At 41.2% G+C, this 22539-nt stretch overlaps 1 protein-coding gene across 1 annotated transcript in view; it reads left to right on the forward strand.

Annotated features, from left to right (window-relative positions):
• The window catches only part of WDR75 (WD repeat domain 75), a 125803-nt gene that overhangs the window by 38686 nt on the left and 64578 nt on the right, over window positions 1-22539 (forward strand). Inside the window, exons 11-15 of the mRNA XM_077448699.1 lie at window positions 88-203; window positions 7563-7738; window positions 11376-11539; window positions 17907-18087; window positions 21608-21702. Of these exons, the coding sequence (XP_077304825.1) occupies window positions 88-203; window positions 7563-7738; window positions 11376-11539; window positions 17907-18087; window positions 21608-21702 (732 nt within the window). The remainder of the gene's footprint in view (window positions 1-87; window positions 204-7562; window positions 7739-11375; window positions 11540-17906; window positions 18088-21607; window positions 21703-22539) is intronic.

The following is a 22539-nucleotide window of genomic DNA, read 5'->3' on the forward strand; positions in this document are numbered from 1 at the left end:
GGGGTTTCACAAAGCTTAGTTTTGCACATGTTGTTGCTAACCATTTAAACGTTATCGTTTAATGTAATGCTGTAAATTGTTTTTCAGCGACGGATGTAAAGACTGGTTTGATTTTTGACCCTAGAAGCAAAGCTCTTGTTCTCAATGGTAAACCTGGTCATCTTCAGTTTTATTCCCTTCATGATGACAAACAGCTCTTTAATGTAAGTTTATAGTAAAATAAGTTCAATCAACATTACTCATCATTCAATATAATCCTTTAGCATTAGGAACTTTTTGACTATCCAGTCCTATATTGCATTATTAGATTTGGTGTGGTATGACATTTAAAATTATATTTAACATGTTTCAAAAATAACCTTTAGTTAGGACAGAGAGTGTGCCTGGGCAAGAAAAGCGTTAGTATTTTCTGGGGTTACGTTAAAGCTGAGCTGTGAGCAAAAATTCACACGTTTGCAGGTAGTTCTGTGGTACATTCTTATCTCTCCTGTGTATCAATATTAACCACTTGCCGCCCGCCATATAGCAAAATGACAGTGGCAAAGTGGTTGTAATATCCTGACCGTATGTCATATGACGTGATCGGGATATTAAGCCACTGCGCGCCACCGGGGGCGCGCATCGCGGCGATCGTTGTTGCGGGGTGTCAGTCTGACACCCCGCAACATGCATCCTCCATAAAAGTAAAGCCATATATTGCTATGTCCAAGAAGCTTCCAGCACTTTATTGCAATACTCTGCACAATAGAATTTACTATTGATCTGACGGGTCACCGCTGCATCCTCTCCATAGTGCAGTGACAGATGATCTAATGGCCCTATGTGGCCCTGGACAGGCAGTGCTGGTGTAATCACATGAAGTGGGTGGCGTTGTCATGTGCATACTGCAAAAGATGCACCTTTGCCAGCAGAAACCATCTATCTGAACCCATTAAAGAAATCCCACCTCTATACTATCACTCACAAGGTTGTAATCCTTATAACCATTCTGTACTGATGGCTTTATCCTGCATGAACCCTGTTCTGGTCTTGCATAGGGACAAGATGGAGTTACGGCCCAGTACCTTCTTCTTGGAAGAACTTTTTTGAACACTGTTTTAGATGGACACAGGCTTTTGTAAATATTCCAAACACTTTAGCACTGATGTTGTTGGCACTTTATACATAAATTTATACATTGTGTGTGTTACAGGGCCTTGAAAAGGTATTCATACCCCTTGAAATTTTCCATATTTTGTCATGTTACAACCAAAAACAAATGTATTTTATTGGGATTTTATGTAATAGAAGTGGAATGAAAATGATAAACGTTTTACAACATTTTTTACAAATAAATATCTGAAAAGTATGGTGTGCATTTGTCTTACAGTCAGTACTTTGTAGAACCACCTTTCACTGCAATTACAGCTGCAAGTCTTTTTGTCTCTGCCAGCTTTGCACATATAGAGTGGAATTTTTGCACATTCCTCTTTGCAAAATAGCTCAAGCTCTTTCAGATTGGATGGAGAGCGTCTGAACAGCAATTTTCAAATCTTGCCACAGATTCTCAATTGGATTCAGGTCTGGACTTAGACTGGGCCATTCTAACACATGAATATGCTTTGATCTAAACCATTCCATTGTAGCTCTGGCTGTATGTTTAGGGTCCTTGTCTTGCTGGAAGTGAACCTCTGCCCCAGTCTAAAGTCTTTTTGTAGACTAACAGGTTTTCTTCTAAGAGTGCCATGTATTTAGCTCCATCCATCTTCCTATCAACTCTGACCAGCTTCCCTGTCCCTGCTGAAGAAAAGTTTGCCCACAATATGATGCTGCCACCACCATGTTTCACGGTGGGGATGGTGTGTTTAGGGTGATGTGCAGTTTTCGTTTTCTGCCAAACATAGCGTTTTACTTTTAGGCCAAAAGGTTTCATTTTTGGTCTCATCTGACCATAGCACCTTCTTCCACATGTTTGCTTTGTCCCCCTCATGGCACTTAAGCCTAACCGCACTAGGGTCGTTTGTTCAAATCCCAACCCTGGCACTACCTGCATTGAGTTTGCATGTTCTCCCTATGCCTGCATGTGCATGTTTTCCCTGTGCCTGTGTGTGGGGTTCTTCTGGGTACTCTAGTTGCTTTCCACACTCCAAAGACATGCGGGTAGGTTAATTGAATCCTGTCTAAATTGACCCTAGTATATGTATGTACAGTAACTCACAAAAGTGAGTACACCTCTCAAATTTTTGTAAATGTTTTATTATTTCATGTGACAACACTGAAGTAAAAATGTAAAGTAGTGAGTGTCAATTTGCTGTCCCCTCAAAATAACTCAACACACAGCAATTAATGTAAAAATGGGGGAATAAAAGTGTTATTCCCTTACCTGCGCAAATATATAATCTCTAATATTTGTATTGTTTTATTGTATGGGGCTGCTTGTTTTGAGGTTGAAAACCTAAAATTGACAAAAAGTTGTGATGAACCGTGCACCCTACTAATTTAAGCATTAACAAAATAAAGTGCAAGAAAAATGCAGTATCATGAACGACCACTAGATGTCCCAAGTGGATTGGTAATCATAGGTTAACCTGCAAGATTGAATAATACAGTCACATATAATAAACTCTAAAGTGCTTATAGGCAAATATGCAAAGAATTACCACCAAAAAATTAATATATTGTTAATAAAAAGTGCAAAGTCCAAAAACTTTCATCAAATGTTTCCAATGGTGCATTGCGATTTCATTGATCCAACAGTGAAGTGTCTAAGGGTCCTCCTCCACCAACACCAGTCACACCGCCTACTCTATTGGCACAGGATTACTCCCGATGTTCCTCTCATCGATTCATTAAAGGAGCCTCCAAGGACAAATTGGATCAAAGATCACCAAATCTCCAGATATCTGTATAAGAATATAAGGAAGAAACAGTCTCCCATGGTGAAGTACGTATGTTTATTAAAAAAATATCGCCAAAAGTTCCACTTGAGTCAAGTGCACATAAAATACAAAGATACAAAAGAAAGTGGAAGCAGGGATGCTGAATGCGTTCCACCTGCGTTCCACTATGTGCAGAAATGATGCATCACACTCGACCACGCCCAATGTGTTTCGTCAGCGTGTCTGATATCCAATCCGATTTAATCCATCCAATTTAGTAAAAAAAACTCTAATGTGAGTTTACAATACAAACTTTTAGCTCAATTTCAAACTCTCAAAATTTAGCTTTGCAAAATCGCATGAGTTTTTTTACTTAATAAGCCTCCTTTTGCTGAATCGCTGAGACAAACATTCGGATTAATACTGTGCCAATCTGCTGTGTATGACTCCTGTAATGGGGGTCATATAAATCTGGTGAGTAGGCTGTGTGACCGGTGTTGGTGGAGGAAGACCCTAAAGCCTCGTACACACACGGTACGATTGCTGGCAGGGGATTCTGTTGACAGACTGTTGTCCTAAAATCTTACTGTTGGCACACTCCTTTTGACAATTGTTGTCCAACTTTCGGCCAACAAATGTTGGATGGCAGGCTGGTAAATTTTCAGCAGACATCGGTTTGAAGGCAGATTTTCGTATGGTCAGACAAGTGGGAAGTACAAACATGCATGCTCGGAATCCGTGCTCGCCAAACACGAAATTAGCAGGAGGAGCCCCAAGGGTGGCGCTCAAGAGCTGAAATTCCTCGTAGTATGTCACTATGTTCGTGTTTGTTGCACGACAATTGTATACCGTTGGTATTGAAGACTATCCTGGCACACGCCCTTAAGACAAAAATCAAACGCTCGATTGGCTAACACTCAAACCGTGTGTATGAGGCTTTAGACACTTCAGTGTTGGATCATTGAAATCACATGCATCATTGGAATCCATTTGATAAAGTTTTTGGACTTTTCCATTTATTAACAATATAATGAATTTTTTGGACATTGCACTTTAAATTTATTGTCACCCACTGGAGATATCTGGTGGTAATTCTTTGCATATTTGTCTGTAAGTTTATTTTATGTGACTGTATTACTCAATCTTGCACGTTCACCTATGATAACCAAGCCACGAGGGACATCTGGCGGTCGTTCATGGTATTGCACTTTATGATGATAAAGTGGAACTTCAGTAATTTTTTCATCTTTTACATCTATTAAATCTTCTGCCCTTGTTTTAACTTTGGATAGTAAAACGTTTTTTTTTCTGCCAATAAATACCTTAAACAGCTCACTTGCCAAGTAGTTGTCAGAAAGCTCCCTCCACTGAGTAAGTACAGAATCACAGTATATATAAAATAATGAGAAAAGTGGTTAGAGATAAGCTTCAGAACGGCAAACATGTTTTTATTACAAACGATGTCAGCAGACTACAGTTCCTCTTCAATGTGTGGGCAGCACAGTGGTGTAGTGGTTAGCACTCTCGCATAGTAGTAAATAGGGTCACTGGTTTGAATCCCAACCACGACACTACCTGCCTGGAGTTTGCATGTTCTCCCTGTACCTGCGTGGGTTTCCTCCGTGTACTCCGGTTTCCTCCCACACTCCAAAGACATGCGGTTAGGTTAATTGGCTTCTGTCCCAAATTGGCCCTAGTATATGAATGGGGACTTGGATTGTGGGCTCCTTGAGAGTAGGGACCAATGTGAGTGTACAATGTACAGGGATAGGGTTTAACCTTACTAACTATGTAATGCTTTAATTAGTAGGGTGCGCGGTACATCACACAGCCATTAATGTCTAAACCGCTGACAATGAAAGTGAGTACGCCCCTAAGTGAAAATGTCCAAATTGGGCCCAAAGTGTCAATATTTTGTGTGGCCACCATTATTTTCCAGCACTGCCTTAAGCCTCTTGGGCATGGAGTTCACCAGAGCTTCACAGGTTGCCACGGGAGTCCTCTTCCACTCCTTCACTGTATGAATGTGAGCTAGGGACCTTAGATTATAAGCTCCTTGAGGGCAGGGACTGATGTGAGTGTATAATACATATGTAAAGCACTTTGTAAATTTGTGTGTGTATAAATGTATATATTATCTCACAAAAGTAAGTACACCCCTCACATTTTTGTAAATATTTTATTATATCTTTTCATTTGACAACACTGAAGAAATGTCACTTTGCTACAATGTAGTAGTACAGCTTGTATAACAGTGTAAATTTGCTGTTCTCTCAAAATAACTCAATACGCAGCCCTTCATGTTTAAACCCCTGGCAACAAAAGTGAGTACACCCCTAATTGAAAATGTCGAATTGGGCCCAATTAACCATTTTACCCTCCCTGGTGTCATGTGACTTGTTAGTGTGACAAGGTCTCAGGTGTGAATGGGGAGCAGGTGTGTTAAAGTTGGTGTTATCGCTCTCACTCTCATGCTGGTCACTGGAATTTCAACATGGCACCTCATGGCAAAGAACTCTGAGGATCTGAAAAAAGAATTATAGCAAAAGAAAAAAACTGCATTGGACAATGAACTAAATAGCTGCAACACAAAGTGGAAGACCCAAAAATACAATAAAAACAAAAAAGCGCTCTTGTGACCTTAAAAAAAAAAAAAAAAAAAAAAAAAATAAAAAACCCCCAGTGAATGGGTATTAATCTCATATATAAACTTCACAATAAATGGAAAATATTATTTATTTATTTTTGAAAAATATTCTATATCATTGGTGATCAATAAAACTGTATTGGTGTCCAAAAAAATATGTGACTTAGAAATAAATAAACAAGTGATCAGAGAGTGTCCAAAACTGTACAGTATTTAGTGACAGTCCAACATCTGATGAAATCCACAATCTAAGTGACTTTGCGCGATAGATCCCACCACCAGAAGAAATGTCTGCTTACCAGCTGCTAGATAGCTAGGCCCTGACCAGAAATTAGCTACAGGTTTTTTCTTCAGTTGGATATTCGGAAACGATCTGGTCGTCACTTCTGTGGGGGGTCCCCTGGTCAGGACTTTGTCCACACGAATCCTCCACTAGCGACCAATTGCATTACAAAAATAGTGATGCAAATGTGGCTCAAAGGAAAACAAATAAGATGGCCATAGGAAAAACCGCTGGATATTTATTAAAAAAAGCAAACGCCATAGGCATATAAAAAGCAAGATATTTCAATAGGTAAAATTTGCGACCGGGCCGGCCAAACAAAAAATACTTCACAGTTTAACAAACTTTTTTGCAGGGTGGTGTTAATGTAAATTGCCTAATTCAACCTCCTGTGTCACCTTGGGATCTGAACCTGGTGCTCTGTGTACTCCAGAGACCCCCTTTGATCTGATTACAGAGATCTCATCTTATTGTAACTGTAAGGTTGCCTTCTTTGTGGCATTACATCTGTTAGGCATGTTTCTGAGATCGCAGCCCCTTCTTGTAGGGGAGCCTTTTCTTCTATTGGACAGGGACAAGGTGTTCTTTAGACCAAGTCCTTTTTTCTACTCAAAATGGTTTCTTCCTTCCACCTCATTGAAGAAATTGTCCTTCCTTCCCTGTGTCCTGCCCCAAAACACACCAAGAAAATTGCCTCACACTGCCTAGTTTTTGTCAGAGCTGTCAGTGTCTTTGTGGCAGCCATGGCTTCTATTTGCAAGAGTTCCTTTTTGTCCCTCCTTCGGACGCCCAGAACATTCTGCCTCTCGCTCCATCACTGCCAGTTGGATCAGATGAGTTATTTCTGGGCCTACACCCTTGGGAAAAGAGTCTCCCCTTTCCTTATCACAGTTCATTCTATCAGGTCTGTTTAGTGTCTCTTCAGCTTTTCAGCATGAGGCCGGGTTCACACCGCTGCGATGCGGGAACGCCGCGAATCCGCTGCGTTTTCCCGCATCGCATTACTCCCGCCGGCAGTTCACAGTGCCCTATGCGGACGGCTGGGAGTGTCAATGATATGTTAATGACACCCCCAGATCCGTCCGCATATCGCAGTGCGATCTGCCGACTCGCACAGGAATCGGATCGCATGGTGTGAACCCCCATGCGATCCGATTCTGTTGCGGACCAAAAAAAGGGTCCCGTGCGAGTTTGCTGCGGGAGCGATGCGAATTCAGCCATACTATCTGTATGGCTGTACTCGCATCGCTACGGAGATCGGATGTGATTTGCGGTGCGAATCACATCCGGATCTCCCCCCGCAGCAGTGTGAACCCAGCCTGAAGCATTTGCTTGAAGTCCGCCTCCTGGTCTGTTCATACGTTTTTCCTATCTTGTTGTGCATCCCTTGGTTCGTTGCTGGCAGTTGTCCCATGGTCTTTGAATACAAATCCTGTGTCCTGTACTGTACAATTTAAATATAAAGAGTTGCCTGTAAATTTTTGGCGCACACTACAATACGCAGGACCCTACCCTCTGTCTCCTGTTGCCACTCCTTATTGTTTGCTTAAAAAAAAAAGCGAGTCTCCCTGAAGTGGGTGGGAATATGTGAGCATATTCCTAGAGAAAGTCCCAGCAAAGTTTTTGCCAGTCTCAACCACCTGAAGGTAGCTTGCCCATAACCCATGGTCTATGAATACAAGATGGTAAATTCAGATTTACGTTTTTTAAAGCATTGTTCTGTTTTCTAGTCTTTTTCATACAATGCCTATAAAATGGTGTTCTTCTTATACAGCTGGACATTGTACAGCAAGAGTTTGTTCATCAGTCGGGGCTCCAGTATATGGATTTGGTCAAGACAGCATTCAGCAATAAAGGAGAATGGTTAGCAACTGTCGAAGAATTACAAGGAAATACAGACACCCTTGATGTGCAGATGAAGCTCTGGGAGTTTAATGATCAGCTTCAGAGGTAACCAGAAGAACCTAAGTAACACATTACAACTGTTCTGTTGAAGTTGAACTCCAGCTCTTTGGAACTGAAATGCCTTACTCTAATTTTACTGCACACTCTGAACTTCTCAGAGTGCATTAGTAACTTCATTTACAGGCAGGAGGATGTCCAGCTAGCCCTTTCCTCCACAGTCTCACTGTACCTTGCCTCATTGATTCATTGGATTTTCGTTTTTTCAATCGTGGAGGCTTAGTATGTTGGCATTACCTAGGACAGTCTGCATGCAAATGACCTCTGCTTAGAAAAGTCCACTTCTGCAGACTAACATCCGTGGTTACCAGTGTTAATTTAGTTGACTAAAACTACTAAAACATTTTAGTTGACTAAATGAATACAATTTTAGTTGACTAAAATACGACTAAAATTAAAACAATTGAGATGACTAAAATACAACTAACACTAAAATGGCATTTTAGTCAAAAGACTAAGACTAAAACTAAATTGAAATTTGACTTCAAAATTAACATTGGTCTGTAGTGCACGTTCATATCTCAATGTAATATATGTTCATACCGCTAACCCAAAAATAATAACATATGAGATTTTTCACTCCAGCAGTATATAATGAATTTGGAAATTGTAGAGAAATGTTAACTAATGCATTACGATTTAATTACACCCATTCGATTTTAGATGGCTTAAATGAGATTTAGTCGACTAACGTGCTGGAGATTTTAGTTAATTAAAACGTGGACATTTAGTCGACTAAAATGTAATGGAGATTTAGTCAACTAAATACGACAAAAACAATTGCAGAAGACTAAAATGGGACTAAAAGGCCATTTTAGTCCTAAGACTAACACTAACACTAAAACTAAAATGAAATTTGCTGCCAAAATTAACACTGGTGGTTACCAAACTCTCCCACCATTACCAGGAGTCCTGGACCACATCAAAGCGTTTTAGAATGGCGAGTGAGAGGAGACTGAGGAACATTTGCTCCTTGATCTCCTCTGCAGTGAATGAAGCCAGAAGCGCTTAGCTCTGAGCATTTCTGGCTTCAGAGAGCCAACGGCTAATCAAGCAGGATCTGTGCTTGAATAGCTGCTTTGGAGGGCAGGGGAGACTATTAGATCCCTGATGTCTCCAAGCAGAGTACCTGTCGCCTGCGCAATGCAATCACAGGGGGCCCCCTCATCATGGCAATAAAGTTAAAAAAAATAAAAATAAAATAAAAATAAATTTAAAAATTTAAAAAAATTATAACATTTTGTAAAAAAAAGAAAAAATGCTTAAACTTAACCCCTATTGCCCTACACAAACCTGCTAATGCTCACACAGTATGTAAACCCTGATTGCTATGAGGGCAGAAGTGCTGGGTTGCTTTCGACAGGACTGTGTTTCATAGATGCACACTGCAGCTCAGCCCCACCCCCTGTTCCCTTTGCACGGGATTTGATGACGGCAACAGGAGCCAATGGCTCCTGCTTTCTCAGCAAAACCTGTAAGAGCTGGGAGAGGGTAAAGGGCCACTACAAATGGGTGCAGCACTGGATCACTCGGGGAAGTATTTAGGGGGATAAGGGGGCAATACTACTACTGGGGCATTTTTTACCTTAATGCACGGAATGCATTAAGGTAAAAAATGTCCACTCTTTAGAACCACTTTAAAAATGTTTAAGCAATAATCTTTATCAACTTGAACACATTTAAATACACATTTAAATAGTTTTACCATGCAATTTTAAAAGTAATTGGTTGTTGTTTGCAATTTTTTTTAACTATGAACAGTGTGTGTTTGTGTGTAAAACCATTGTTTGTTCTGATAAAACGTCTCAAATGATTACCTTTTTAGAAAACAATTTAACAAATTTGCCATTCTCTCCTATTTTATCTGTTACCACAGATTATGCCTGTAATTAGATCAGTTCTTTGGCATTGCATATTTGTAGAGGTCGACCGATATGGGTTTTTCTCTGGCCGATGCCGATATTTAGAAATCATGGCGGCCGATAGCCGATATATGATGCCGATTTTTTTTTTGGGCCGATATGTTAGGCCGATTTTATTTTATTTCTTTATTTTTTTCCTTTTTTTATATATTATTATTTTTTTGTTTTTTTAATCCACCTTGATCTAACACCTTTCCCACTGGGGCGTTTTTCAGGCGCTTTTGGGCTAAAAATAGCGCCTGTAAAGTGCCTGCAAAATGGCTCCCCTGCAGTCTGTGTGAAAGACAGAGTGCTTTCACACTGAGGCGATGCGCTGGCAGGATCTTAAAAAAAAGTCCTGCAAGCAGCACGTTTGGAGTGGTGTATACCGCTCCTCCACCACTCCTGCCCATTGATATGAATGGGCACCACTGCCGAAGCGCATGCAATGCGATTTGGCAGCAGTAGTTCATGGGCGCATTTAACCTCTTCCTTGGCCGCTAGCTGGGTTATATGTGCCCACTAGCAGCCAAATAGCACCGCTAAAATGATGGTAAAGAGCCGCTAAAACTTGCGTTTTACCATCAACGCCTTCCCGCTCCAGTGTGAAAGCAGTCTTCATAAGTGATACAGAAAATTTCTTACATTTAAACATTTATTAAACAAAACAAACCTCCAATTAGTTTACTTGTATGTATGATTTAGATAAAAAAAAAAAAAAACTATATATTAAATAAAAACAGGTAGTCAAAACTTTTGGACAAAAAAAAAAAAAATGGGCTAACTTTACTGTTTTTTTATTTTATTTTTATTTTTTAAATAGTGTATTTTTTCCCCAAAAAAATGCATTTGAAAGACCTTTGTGCAAATGCCGTGTGACATAAAATATTGCAACAACCGCTATTTTATTCCCTAGGATCTCTGCTAAAAAAATATATATAATTTTTGGGGGGTCTAAGTGATTTTCTGGCAGAAAATACAGGATTTTTACTTGTAAGCAACAAGTGTCAGAAAAGATTTAGTCTTTAAATGGTTAAACTGAGAACTTCTACACACTGAGATGACTTCATTCATTCAAGTGTAAACATTGTATCATTTTGTTCTTTTCTTGGCAGCCTGCCCAGAGAGGAGGAAGACGTTTCTATGGCAACTTACACTGACTTCTATACAGAAGTCATTTCAAAGTCCAGCTGCAGTTCTATATCGGCTTTTTACCAGCACAATCGGCCGATGCCGATTAATTAAAAAACGGCAAATATCGGTCGACCTCTACATATTTGTTAAATTTTCAGAGTATTTGCTCTTTATTGCGGGATTCACATATTTATGAACCTTGTCACCAATGTCACCCCACTACTATTTTGAATTTTCAAACTCTTATTTTCTGCTTACCTCCTTCCCCTGATCACTTCTTTTTTTTTTCTTTTTATAATCTAATATTCTTACTATTTTTGTAAAATTATAAATACTTTATCTGGAAGTATGGTAGGGGTGTGTGTGTGTATGTATATATATATATATATATATATAATATATATATATATATATATATATATATATAATATTTATATATTATGTGTGTGTATATATATATATGTGTGTGTGTGTGTATATATATATATATATATATGTATATGTATATATATATATATATATATATATATATTATACACACACACACAATAGCTTCTGGTTTTATTTTTATTTTTTTTCTCTTTCTAAAGCTTTGTACTAAATACCACAATCAGTATGCCACATGAAGACAGAATAACATCCCTAGCCTTTCAGAACAAAGCTGATTCGGAAGAAGGTCATCCAGCTTTAGTGACTACAGGAAATGATGGTCTCTTTAAAGTCTGGGTACTAAGAGACAATTCTGACATTTATAGTAAGTAACCTTATCTTTTTCCCTCCCCGCCTTTCAGGACAGCCACAATGAGACCTTGGCTCCTCCCCTTCCTTAGGAAACACTGCAGCAGCGAATAATTTTTCACATCCCCCTGCTGGACTTTGGTTGTTTTTGTTTCCTCCGGTGGGGAGACACTGTTTTTGGGACCTGGCCTGGCAGTCAGGGAGACTGTGGCTACTTAAAGCCCTGTAAGGGAGGCAGAGGCTCTCCCACGGACGCAGTGGGGTACATACCTGCTGCGCAACCCGTCACCCCATCTTCGCAGAGTGCGGGAGGAAGATCCAGGGGCCCACCATTGCATCCGCAGGGCTGATAGTGGGCCGGATGCAGTCTGGAGAGGAGTTGGGAATGCGGCACAGACAGGTTGAAACTCCACAGCAGCAACCACCATATCTGAAGCGGACGCCCAGACAGCGCACATCGATGCTAGCTCCAGCCATCCTAAGGTAAGTGCACTCTGGGGAAGGGTCCTCTCTGTCTAGGATTTCCTCCCTTCATGACTGGTTCCTTGTAGTGGGGGCCCTCTGGGTGGTCAGAGGGGGGGAGGTTCTGATCCTTATTTTTGAAAAGGGTCTAGTGCACTCCCCAGGGTTGTAACCTATATGCAATGGGAAAGGTGATGTTATTTGTTTTTCTTGCATGTATTTCAGAAAGCTACTGACAAATCAAGATTGTCACATAGTTCTAAGAGAGAGTGCGCCTCTTGTAGGGACATCCTAGGGGAATCTCGGACAAAAGTATTGTGCAAAGACTGTATAGATGCGTAAGAGAAAGGGCATCAGAGCAGAAAGCGGGGTTAGTGACTTCAGTGAAGGAACTTTCTTCTACCTTTCAGACTTTAAAATCTTTGAAGGTTTTCAGCTTCCTACCAATCCCTCATCTTCATCCCAAAGTACAACACCTTCACAAGCACAGGGCTCTGCATCTTCCTACCAGCTGCCACTGCCACGGCAGATAGAACTACTGAGGCCTCCAGAGAAGAGTCTAGTCAGATAGTGCCACCTCCTGGTTCCCAGGAGGAATCGGAGGGAGAGGACCAGGACGGGAAGAGGATCACTTGGAGGAAATTTACACCACCCTTTGAATTCAGGCAGACAGGTAACCCCTGACCCTCTTAAACCATAAATAGCTGTTACAGTAGTGGCCCATAACCTGTAGCATTGGCTTTCCCAAATTCAGGCTCATATTGAAGCGGGAACTGCCAAGGAAACTATATGGTTATCTTTACCTACTTTTTTGTGAGGTGTGTCATATATAGTGGATACATCTGCAGAGTCTGTCCGCATGTCGGCCAGAAACTCGGCTCTAGCCAGCTCGGCCAGAAGAGCCCTCTGGCTTAAAACATGGCCGGCGATGGTGCCTCTAAAGTTAAACTGTGCGGGATCCCACTGACGGGAGATCTTTTTTGGCCCAGGTCTAGAAGCTGTGCTAGACTGCACAGTGGAGAAGAACAAATGCTTCCTGGTTAAACGTAAACCCCCAGTTCAAACAAAGAAAGGGTTTCATCCACAGAAACAAAGGGGGGCCCCCAAGCCGAAGGGGGGGGGGGCGTGAAAATTTGGGGCTAAAGTGGCAAGGGCAGAGGAGACACGATTTTTCATCCTCCTAAAGAGCCCTGAAAAAGCCAATGACCCTCCAAACATGGTGGGAGGAACACTTTGAGGCCTTCCTCCCACAGTTGGAGGCAGTTTCCCCCAATCAATTTATCCTGGGGATCATACGGAGGGGGTACCGCCTGGTATTTACAAGAGCATACCTTCCCAGGTGTGCGGCTAAGGCCAAGGCCCTACTGGGGCCATTAATGGATCTAGAGGAACAAAACGTGGTTTGCAGAGTTCCAACGGGGGGTTTACTCACACATTTTTGTATTGAAAAAAACCTCAGGAAATTACAGATTGATCCTGAAATTAAAGCCCTTGAACCAGTCGATTTCCTACAAGAGGTTGCATATGGAATCAATCTTTACAGTCAGAGCCTTGCTACCCCAGAATTGTTACATGGCATCACTAGATCTCAGAAGCTTTTCAGAAGTTTCTCCATCTAGCTTTGAACATAGGAGAAACAATCCATCTAGTTTCAGGTGCTTCCATTCGGCCTATCCTCGTCACTCCAAATATTCACAAAGGTTAATGGCAGAAGCCATGGCCTTTCTGTGACTCAAAGGAGTCTCAATAATTGCATATTTGGACAACCTTGCTCCTCTTTGCAGTATCTCCAGAACAGCTAACCAGAAATCTGGAACTGACAAAGAAAACCCTGACAGGGCTGGGGTGGCTGCTGAAAAGTCCAGCTTGATTCCATTTCAGCGCATTAGGGTACCTGCTAGACTCCACTCAGTTGAGAGTTTTTCTCTCAACAGAAATTGGACAAGACAGTAAGTAGCCTCTCTCCAAAGCAACCAGCAGGTCTCTATAAGGTCAGCAATGTCAACTCTGGGTCTGCTAACTTCAGCCATTCCAGCAGCTCAGTGGGCAGGGCTACGTTTTCATCCCCTGCAATCCTTTGTCCTAAAAGTATGGGACCACAACCAGGAGTCATTAGACACCTTAGTATACGTTCCACCTCAGGTAAAAAGATCGCTCTGGTGGTGGAGGAAAATGGTAAACCTGTCGCAAGGGCGTCTCTGGCTCATCCCAGTCTCCAGAGTGGTAACCACGGACGCAAGCGGCAAAGGCTGGGGTGCACACTTGAGAACAGGGCACCTGGAGGCACGAGGAGCTCAAAAGGTTGTCCAATTGGAAGGGACTGAAAGCCGTTGTGTCGGCACTCAGGTCCTTCAGGAGGCAACTACATTCAAGTGCGCTCGGACAACTCATCTGTCATCGCTTATGTAAACAAGCAAGGCGTTACGAGGAGTGGAATTCTGATGGCCCTAGCAACAGAAGTCCTGAGCTGGGCCGAGACCAACCCACTCTCCATATAGGTGTTTTTTTCTAAAAAGGGAAAAGAACGTAGTGGCAGAAGGCAGCTGAGAGAGGACAATTGGGTCCTCAACCAGGAAGTCTTCAGCCTTATATCCAAAAGATGAGGACCCCCGGAGGTGGACCTCTTCACATCAAAGGACAACACAAAAAAACCCTGTTTCTTCTCACTAACCAGGTGGCAAGACGCACTAGGTGTGAATGTAGAGCTGGAGTTTCAAAAAATGCTATGCCTTCCCGCCTCCGGTCTCGCTGCCGGCTGTGCTGATAAAATTTCAAACACAACACCTCTCTGATCTTGGTGGCACCACATTTTCCCAAAAGGGCCTGGTTCTCAATGCTCAAACAGCAGTAGAACCTCCTTGGTTCCTATACTTCGGGAGGATCTCCTTTCACAGGGCCCTGTCCTCTGTCCGCAAGTACACCGATGGAACCTGGTGACCTGGCTACTGAGGAAGGGATATTTAAAACCAAGGGATTTTCAGAAAGGCTGATATCCACTCTCCTCAATAGCAGAAAGGAGACACGCTGGATCTACAGAAAGGTCTGGGTTCGCTTTAACGAATGGTGCGCTGGAAAGTCCTTCAAGGTGCAGAGCCCCATAGCAGTTTTGGAGTTTTTGCAGTGTGGGGCAGATAAAGGGTTAGCCACAAGTACACTTAAGAGCCAGGTATCAGCGCTCAGTACATATTTGGAAAAATCTCTGTCCACCAACCCTTGGGTGGTCAGATTTTTCAGAGCTCTAGCAAGACAGACCAGTTCAAGGCCCACTCTTCCCTAAGTGGGACCTATCTTTGGTCTTACAGGCCCTAATGGAGCCACCAATTGAACCTTTAGAAAATTGTTCACTCAAGGATCTTGCTTTCAAAACAGTATTTTTGGTTGCAGTGACAACTGCCAGGAGGGTCAGCGAAATAGAGGCTTTATCAGTCGGACCTCCTTTTTGTGTGTTTTTTTTTCGGATCGTGTATCTTTCAAAACCGATTTGGCATTCTTCCCTAAAGTGGCTTTGAAGATTCATAGAAGCCAGGAGTTGGTCTTACCCACTTCCTGCCCTAATCCCTCAGGAGAAAAGGAGTTTAGATTTCATACCTTAGATGTAAGGAGATGTATCCTGCAATACTTAGAGCTAACAAAAGCAGTTTTGTTTTCTGGGGTAAGAAAGGGGGATATAATGAATCCCAACGCACTATTGCCAGATGGCTCAAGATAACCATTGGCTGGGCCTATATATTACCAGGAAAATAAGTGCCTGTTGGTATAAAAGCACACTCTACTAGGTCTATGGTGGTTTTTCAAGTGAAAAGGGCTGGAGCAACGCCAGAGCAACTTTGCAAAGCAGCAATGTGGTCCAGTTTCGCCCCCTTTGTAAAACATTACCAGGTGGATCTGGTGACAGCAAATGAGCAAGCCTTTGGGCGAAAGGTTTTGCAAGCTATAGTCCCACCCTAAGTGGGAAGTGCTCATCTTTCTTCTCATTGCGGCTGTCCTGAAAGACTGGAAGGGAAAATTAAAGTTGCGCTTACCGGTAACTTCTTTTCCAGTAGTCTTTCAGGACAGCACTAGTTACCCACCCAAATTTATTGGGTGGGGGGGGGGGGAATCTCGAGGAAGACCTGGACACAGGTACGATAGTAATATACGATGGTATGTTATTAATGTGTTCTTGTGTCTCTCCAGCTGGCCGGAGGTGCTCTTAGAAAAACTGAAGTCTGGCAGGGGGATGTGAAAATTTATTGGCTGGCGCAGTGTTTCCTAAGGAACGGGAGGAGCCAAGATCTCTCATTGTGGCTGTCCTGAAAGATTACTGGAAAAGATGTTACCAGTAAGCGTAACTTTAATATTTTCTATTGAATCTTTAAAAACTTGTGCATATTGAAGTTCCAAAAGCTTCAACTCTGGGCTCTACCAAGAGTAAAAAGGAAATAATGCACTCATGTTTGCTTATTACTATTGATTTTATCTTTGTAGACATTCAGGCTTGCATGTGAATTATAGCCGAACATTGGGAGGCAGCAAATCTGTTTTTGAATTTCATTAATGAAAGTATAAGAACGTCAAGCAAATAGAATGTGAAAGTTGCATAAATGCCTTTAAATGTACATTTTAGATTTATACTATTTTGTATGTAAATTCAATTATAGCCTTATAGTGGAACACCAGGAAAGAAACACTGTGTTTATCATTTATTGTGAATGGTCCAGACAAGTTTTGTGCAATCTTTTTACCAATACTCTTAGAGGGTGGCTAGGGATGTCCCTTACTACAGGGATTAATGCAATACAGGGATTTTTGTGAATGGCTGAGAAGAGAGGAAGAGCAATTGTACACAAGCCAAAAATGTAAATCTGAGCTACAAAAGCCCATAGCCACCCTCCAGATGTGTTAAGGATTGCACATTATTTCTCTAGACCATTCACAATAAAGTACCTGTTTCCCCTTAGCTATGAGAGAAAAAACATGAATGTGGAGTTTACTAGTCTAATACTGGGCTTAAACTTTGTAGATTTCTTTCAGCCTCCTGACTAATCAAATCTAATAGATTCTCTCCATCCACATTAAACAGTGTAGATGGTTGAATCTCCCACTGTAAAATTACCTGAAAGCACTGCTTGGCCTACATATTTCCTCCTGGCTCCTTCAATTTTTCAATCAAAGTATGTCAGGCGGAGTGGTGCCGGCAGGACTTCCCACTGATAGCATTTCGACTAGTTCTTTAGCAACCAAAAAAAATTTGCTTAGTAACTGTCATTAGACAATTATTGGGGTTCTGGTAAATTTTCCCCTGCAAGAACAGCACCTTAATACATATTTTGCATGTCTACTGAAGGGCCGTGGAGCCATTTTGCAAACATGTTCATTAACAGCAGTTTGTTTTGGCAGAGATTCTTAAACCTAAACTCCAGGCAAATAAAAGACACAATTACTGAAGCTCTTTATGCAAATCCTTACCTTTGTTTAACAGATCTTTTAAATGTTTTTGTTTTAAGTGCAAGCAGTGGAAGTATCTGAATTTACCTCTCTATACTGCAGCGTTGTCCTGCACCCTGTGCTCTGCTGCTGCCATGTCCTGCACATTCCGACCTGCCGTGGTGCTGTTCCGCACACTAAAATGGTGCAGCAGCATAGTGTGTGGAACAGTGGCGTAGCATAATAATTTATCTGCATACATTACACATAGAAAACCAAAGTAGGATCCTGTTCCACTTGATCAAAATACCTGAGGTCCTTAGCAGAGCATGCCTATTTAGATATACTGATCTTATCGTGTGTCTCTGGCTACATAAAATTGTCTACATGGTTTCATTGTTTGCATTATTGTAAAAGGAATAGTGCATAGACACATAAAAATAGGTTAATGCAGCTAATGTTTACATTGCATTGATTGCTCAATACATGTTTCTGTCTGCTGGACTTTTTTACAGAACAAAGCACTGTCTGGAGCTGTGATTTTGTGGGTAGTTACCACAGAAACAAGGCCCTTAGCTGTTGCTTTTCTGAAGATGGTTCCCTTTTTGCTGTTGGCTTTGAAGAAGTTATTACTATATGGGAGACTAGCACGTGGGACTTAAAGCATACCTTCTGTCAGCCACCTGGAAAAATAAGGTAGGAAGCTCAAAATGCATATAGCAATCATAAAAAATGAAGTACTACATTCATATTTATTGTATTGTTCTGGTCCCCGATCACTGCTGCACTCTCGGGTTCCAGGAGAGCCCAAGAAGGCTGTGGAAGGCAGCAGGGGGACGTCCTCTCTCGCCGCTTTTCAAAACAACCTATTATCCGCTAGGATTACGTTTACAAGACAGCTGACAGCTGGCTGAAAATAAACAATACTAGGATGATGTCACACTACAGTGAAACCCTAGGCCTTCTTTCACTATTTCAGCACTATGAAAATATCAGGTTTCATAAAATATAGAACTTCCAGAATTGCAATAATTGCGTATTTACGCTACAGAAAAAATTGTCAGCTGCCGTTTAAAATGTAAATGCATAACATCACTAAAATTTTAATAAAAATGGTACAAAAGTTCAACTCAAGTGCCTATAATCATTACAGCAGTGCTCCTGTCATAATAAATTATGATCAGCTTTCATGTGTTAGTAGCACACAAGGAAATACAGTTGACAGATGGTGAGAGAAGTTCCAGAAGACACACAGATGGTGATCATACTGTGCTAGATAAAAGTGCACCTCACACCAGAGTCCATGCGTCACAATCCTTTTGGGGTTCACATGATCATAATTGTAATGATTATAGGCACTTGAGCTGGACTTTTGTACCATTTTTATTAATCCTAGGATGATGCCTGCAGCTGCTCAGTTGTGTGACGTACAGGTACATCACTTAGCTTTTAGTGGTTAAAGAGACATCATTGGTCAGAATACAACCCTACACTGTCTTATTTTGTAGTCTTTTCTGGAGTCTTGCCACAAAAGAATTATACCTGACTCTGACCAAGATGTGCCAAGGGGGCGGAGCTCTGCTAAACTTTACCAACCCAAGCAAAGCTTTATTATGTGACTTGCTTGATTTTAATTTTTTAGTGATGCATTTACAAGAGTTTGAGAAATAAAAGATGCTTGGTTGTTTCTGGTTTCAGTGTTTTAGTTACTGGATGGAGCATGCAGCAAGTGATGTCAGAGGGAAGTTAGAATTACCCAGATTTAGAATGAGATTATCCATGACAGGTGTCCTTTACGTAGCTGCCAAGCACGTGCAAAGAGAGTTGGTTAATTATGAGTTGTATGGTTTACTTTATGTTGTGTTCACTATGTAATTAACTACCTGACTACTGTGATCTGTAGGATATACATCTTAAAATGGAAAACATTGTAATTATTATTGCATCAGAGAGTAATTTTCCTGCCCAGACAACTGATATGTATAAAAATAAGATTCCACAATGCATAGCAAGCACATTTTATTCATGGGTTTACCAGTTGTGTTTGTTTTAAGGAAATATAGTTACCAGTAAGTAAGCTATATTTTTCCATAATAGCCACAGAAAGTGTTGTTGAGATAAATTTAGAGTTGGTGCACTAAAGACATTAAAGCCAGCAGCTACAAATACTGCAGCTGCTGACTTTTAAAATAATGACACTTACCCGCCCAGCGTGCCCGCGATGTCGGCACCCGAAGCCGATCTCTCGATCATCTCTCGGGTGCTGCCGCCGCCATCTTGGGTATGGGAATCAGGAAGTGTTTCGGCTTCATTTCCCAGTTCCCTACTGCGCATGCGCGAGTCGCACTGCGCAATAAGGATGGTTCCCGCTGTCTCTGGGATCCGTGTGTTTCCCAGCAGGCAGCGGGGGACCTTTGGAAAGGGGCGTAGATTCTGCGGAAAGGGGCGTGCCTTCTGAAGAATCTACGCCGGAAGTGGGTGCAGATACCTGTACTGTACAGGTACCTGCACCCCCCCTCCCCCCTGAAAGGTGCCAAGTGTGGCGCCGGAGGGGGGGAGGGTTCCAATGAGCAGAAGGTCCACTTTAGGGTGGACCTCCGCTTTAAAACGATTTTATGGAATGAAATGACAAGGACCAGAATGAAAGTGCAAGTAGATTTTTCCTCCAGAGTTCTCATTCCAGAAACACTTTCTGCTACTTCTGGGTCAAGTGTTTCTTCACCAGAAGCATCTTGAAGTAAGGAAGTGTTACAAACCACTGCCTCCCAAAAATACACTATCTTCATTTATAGAGAAAATGACACATGGAAATCAAAATTATTTAAATTTGGAAAACCATCCCACACTAAAAAAAAATTTCTCACATCTTCTGAAACTAAATTTTTTCCAGGAAAAAAAAAGGGGAAAAGCGTTTTTTTTTTTTTTCATTTTTTTTTTTTTCTTCTCATGGCTTCAAAATTTCCAGAAATTGTACATCTCTAATCTAGGCAGTTAACAGAGTTGGGAGGTTAAATCCTCTTAAAATATTTATTGTTGTCAGTGTTGCCATTGGAGATATCTACCACTCCCGTTTGTACTGGTGACTTTTGTAACCAACAAAGAAGGGGTTATGAAATCCAACATTTTAGAGATGAGATCAGGGGAAATATTTTAATGTTTACCGAGACTGTTTGTGAAAGTCACATTCTCCGCTTTATAAAAATACCTTTTAGCGAGGTGATAGTGGTTCAAACACTGCTGTAACTGACAACTTTGGTCATCCATAATAATTTGGGATTAACCAGTGTGGTTCCTGATCAAGTAATCCCCTGTGTCAGGTGTGGTTATGTGTATGTATGCATGCATGCAGTTATACATTTTTCCATTTGTTTTATTAAAAAGATTATACCAACTTGTTTTGCTTAGTGTCTATTTAAAAGGTTCTTGCGATAGAAGCCAAGGAAACTTAGACCTCTATAGTGTATCAATGCTTTACTAAACAGAGAAGCTGCACAAAACTCAATTCATAGTTGCAAAATATGCCTACAGCATGTACGAGTCAATTATCATTTCTAGCAAAATAAGTATGTACGATATGTATGCAATAAGTAAGCTAAACAGTTCCTCAACTTAGAAATGGAATCAAGATGTAATGTCCTTCATGGTTCTTTTCTTAAAAATCCAACTCAAAACGTCTGTTTGCTTCAAAGTCTCCAGCAACATGTCCTCGCCCTTTGTGTTCCAAACCAACCCTGTTCTTTTCTCTCCTGCTTGTTTAAAAGTCCTAAGATCCTCCCCCCAATTTCCGCTTACATCATATCCTGTCCTCTGCTTTAGTACCTAAACCAATCTAATTTATTTGCCTATCAGTGGGGGGAGCCTAGCTTCTTAACACAGCAAATGATATTAAAAAAAAAAAAAAAAAATCGAACAAATACATTTGCTGTAAAATTAATTAAATATTTGTGGCAACACACAAGTGTATACTGAGGTCGCGTAGTGGTCATTGAATGGAACCACAGAGCACAATGTGGGACTAGGCATCTGACACACCTCAAAAGTTGTCGGATACCAAGGACTCTTCGGTAAGGACTCCCACTTGCTATAGAGGTTTTATAACCCTTTTATTTGCTATTTGTTTTTTTCAATAAACAATTACTCTTTAAATCCTGGCTGTTGGTAGATACAGGTTATTTATTGGTTCTTAAATCTTTAACTACTTCTCTGTTTTGCGCAGGAGTGTGTGTTTTGGAAGATTTAATTGTTCCAAATATCTTGTTGCCTCAACTGACAGTGGATTCATAAATTGCTGGGACCTGCTCACATGTTCATGTAAGTCTTTACCTGCACCAATGGACACTAGACTCTGAACGCTTAAAAAACTGAGCATGACCAGATATTACAATAAATAGGTCATTCTGCACTTCTGTGGTTAGTTCTGCTTTTTCACTCCCTATCTGCCTCTCTTCTCTGGTTCATATTTAAAATCAAAGTGGGATTTGCAATGCAAGCACACAGTGACTTTCGTATTTTGATGTGCCGTTTCTCAGTTGACACATAGTCAAGTTGTTTAAGTGTGTTACGTGTATAAAAAGCATAATTTTGTTTAACAGTTAATAGCTGCAGCCCAAGAACTTCCAAAGGTGGAAGTCATGAAAAAAAATAAAAAATTAACATTCACAAAAAAAAAATGTGAAAAAAATTATTTAGATTTTTACTTACCAGAAACCGCTGTTGCTAGGCAGTCTTCCTAGTCTGCCTCTTCCTATTCCACGGTGCATACTCCTCTTCGGCGAGCTGCCCCCTTGTCTTCTGGGACGTGTGTCCCAGAAAACAACGGGGCCATTCACAAAATGCTGTGCGACTCACGCATGCGCAGTAGGAAACTGGCAGTGAAGCCGCAAGGCTCCACTGCCTGTTTCCCTTCATTAAGATGAAGGTGCTGGCACCTGATCGGATGGACGAATCAGTCTCGTGTGGCCCGACATCGCAGGCTCGCTGCACAGGTAAGTGTCCTTATTAAAAGTCAGCAGCTACAGTGTTTGTAGTTGTTGACTTAAAAAAAAAAAATCACGACTGGAACACCGCTTTAAGTATACACTTTTAGTATTTCTTTTGTATTCTGTTTTTGGACAGCTTGTGACCCCTCCCCTTGTAATTTTGTGCAGC

Source organism: Lithobates pipiens, unplaced genomic scaffold (assembly GCF_037356315.1).
Source record: "Lithobates pipiens isolate NorthernLeopardFrog02 unplaced genomic scaffold, aLitPip1_a1.2 Scaffold_22, whole genome shotgun sequence".
Classification (NCBI taxonomy): Eukaryota; Metazoa; Chordata; class Amphibia; order Anura; family Ranidae; genus Lithobates; species Lithobates pipiens.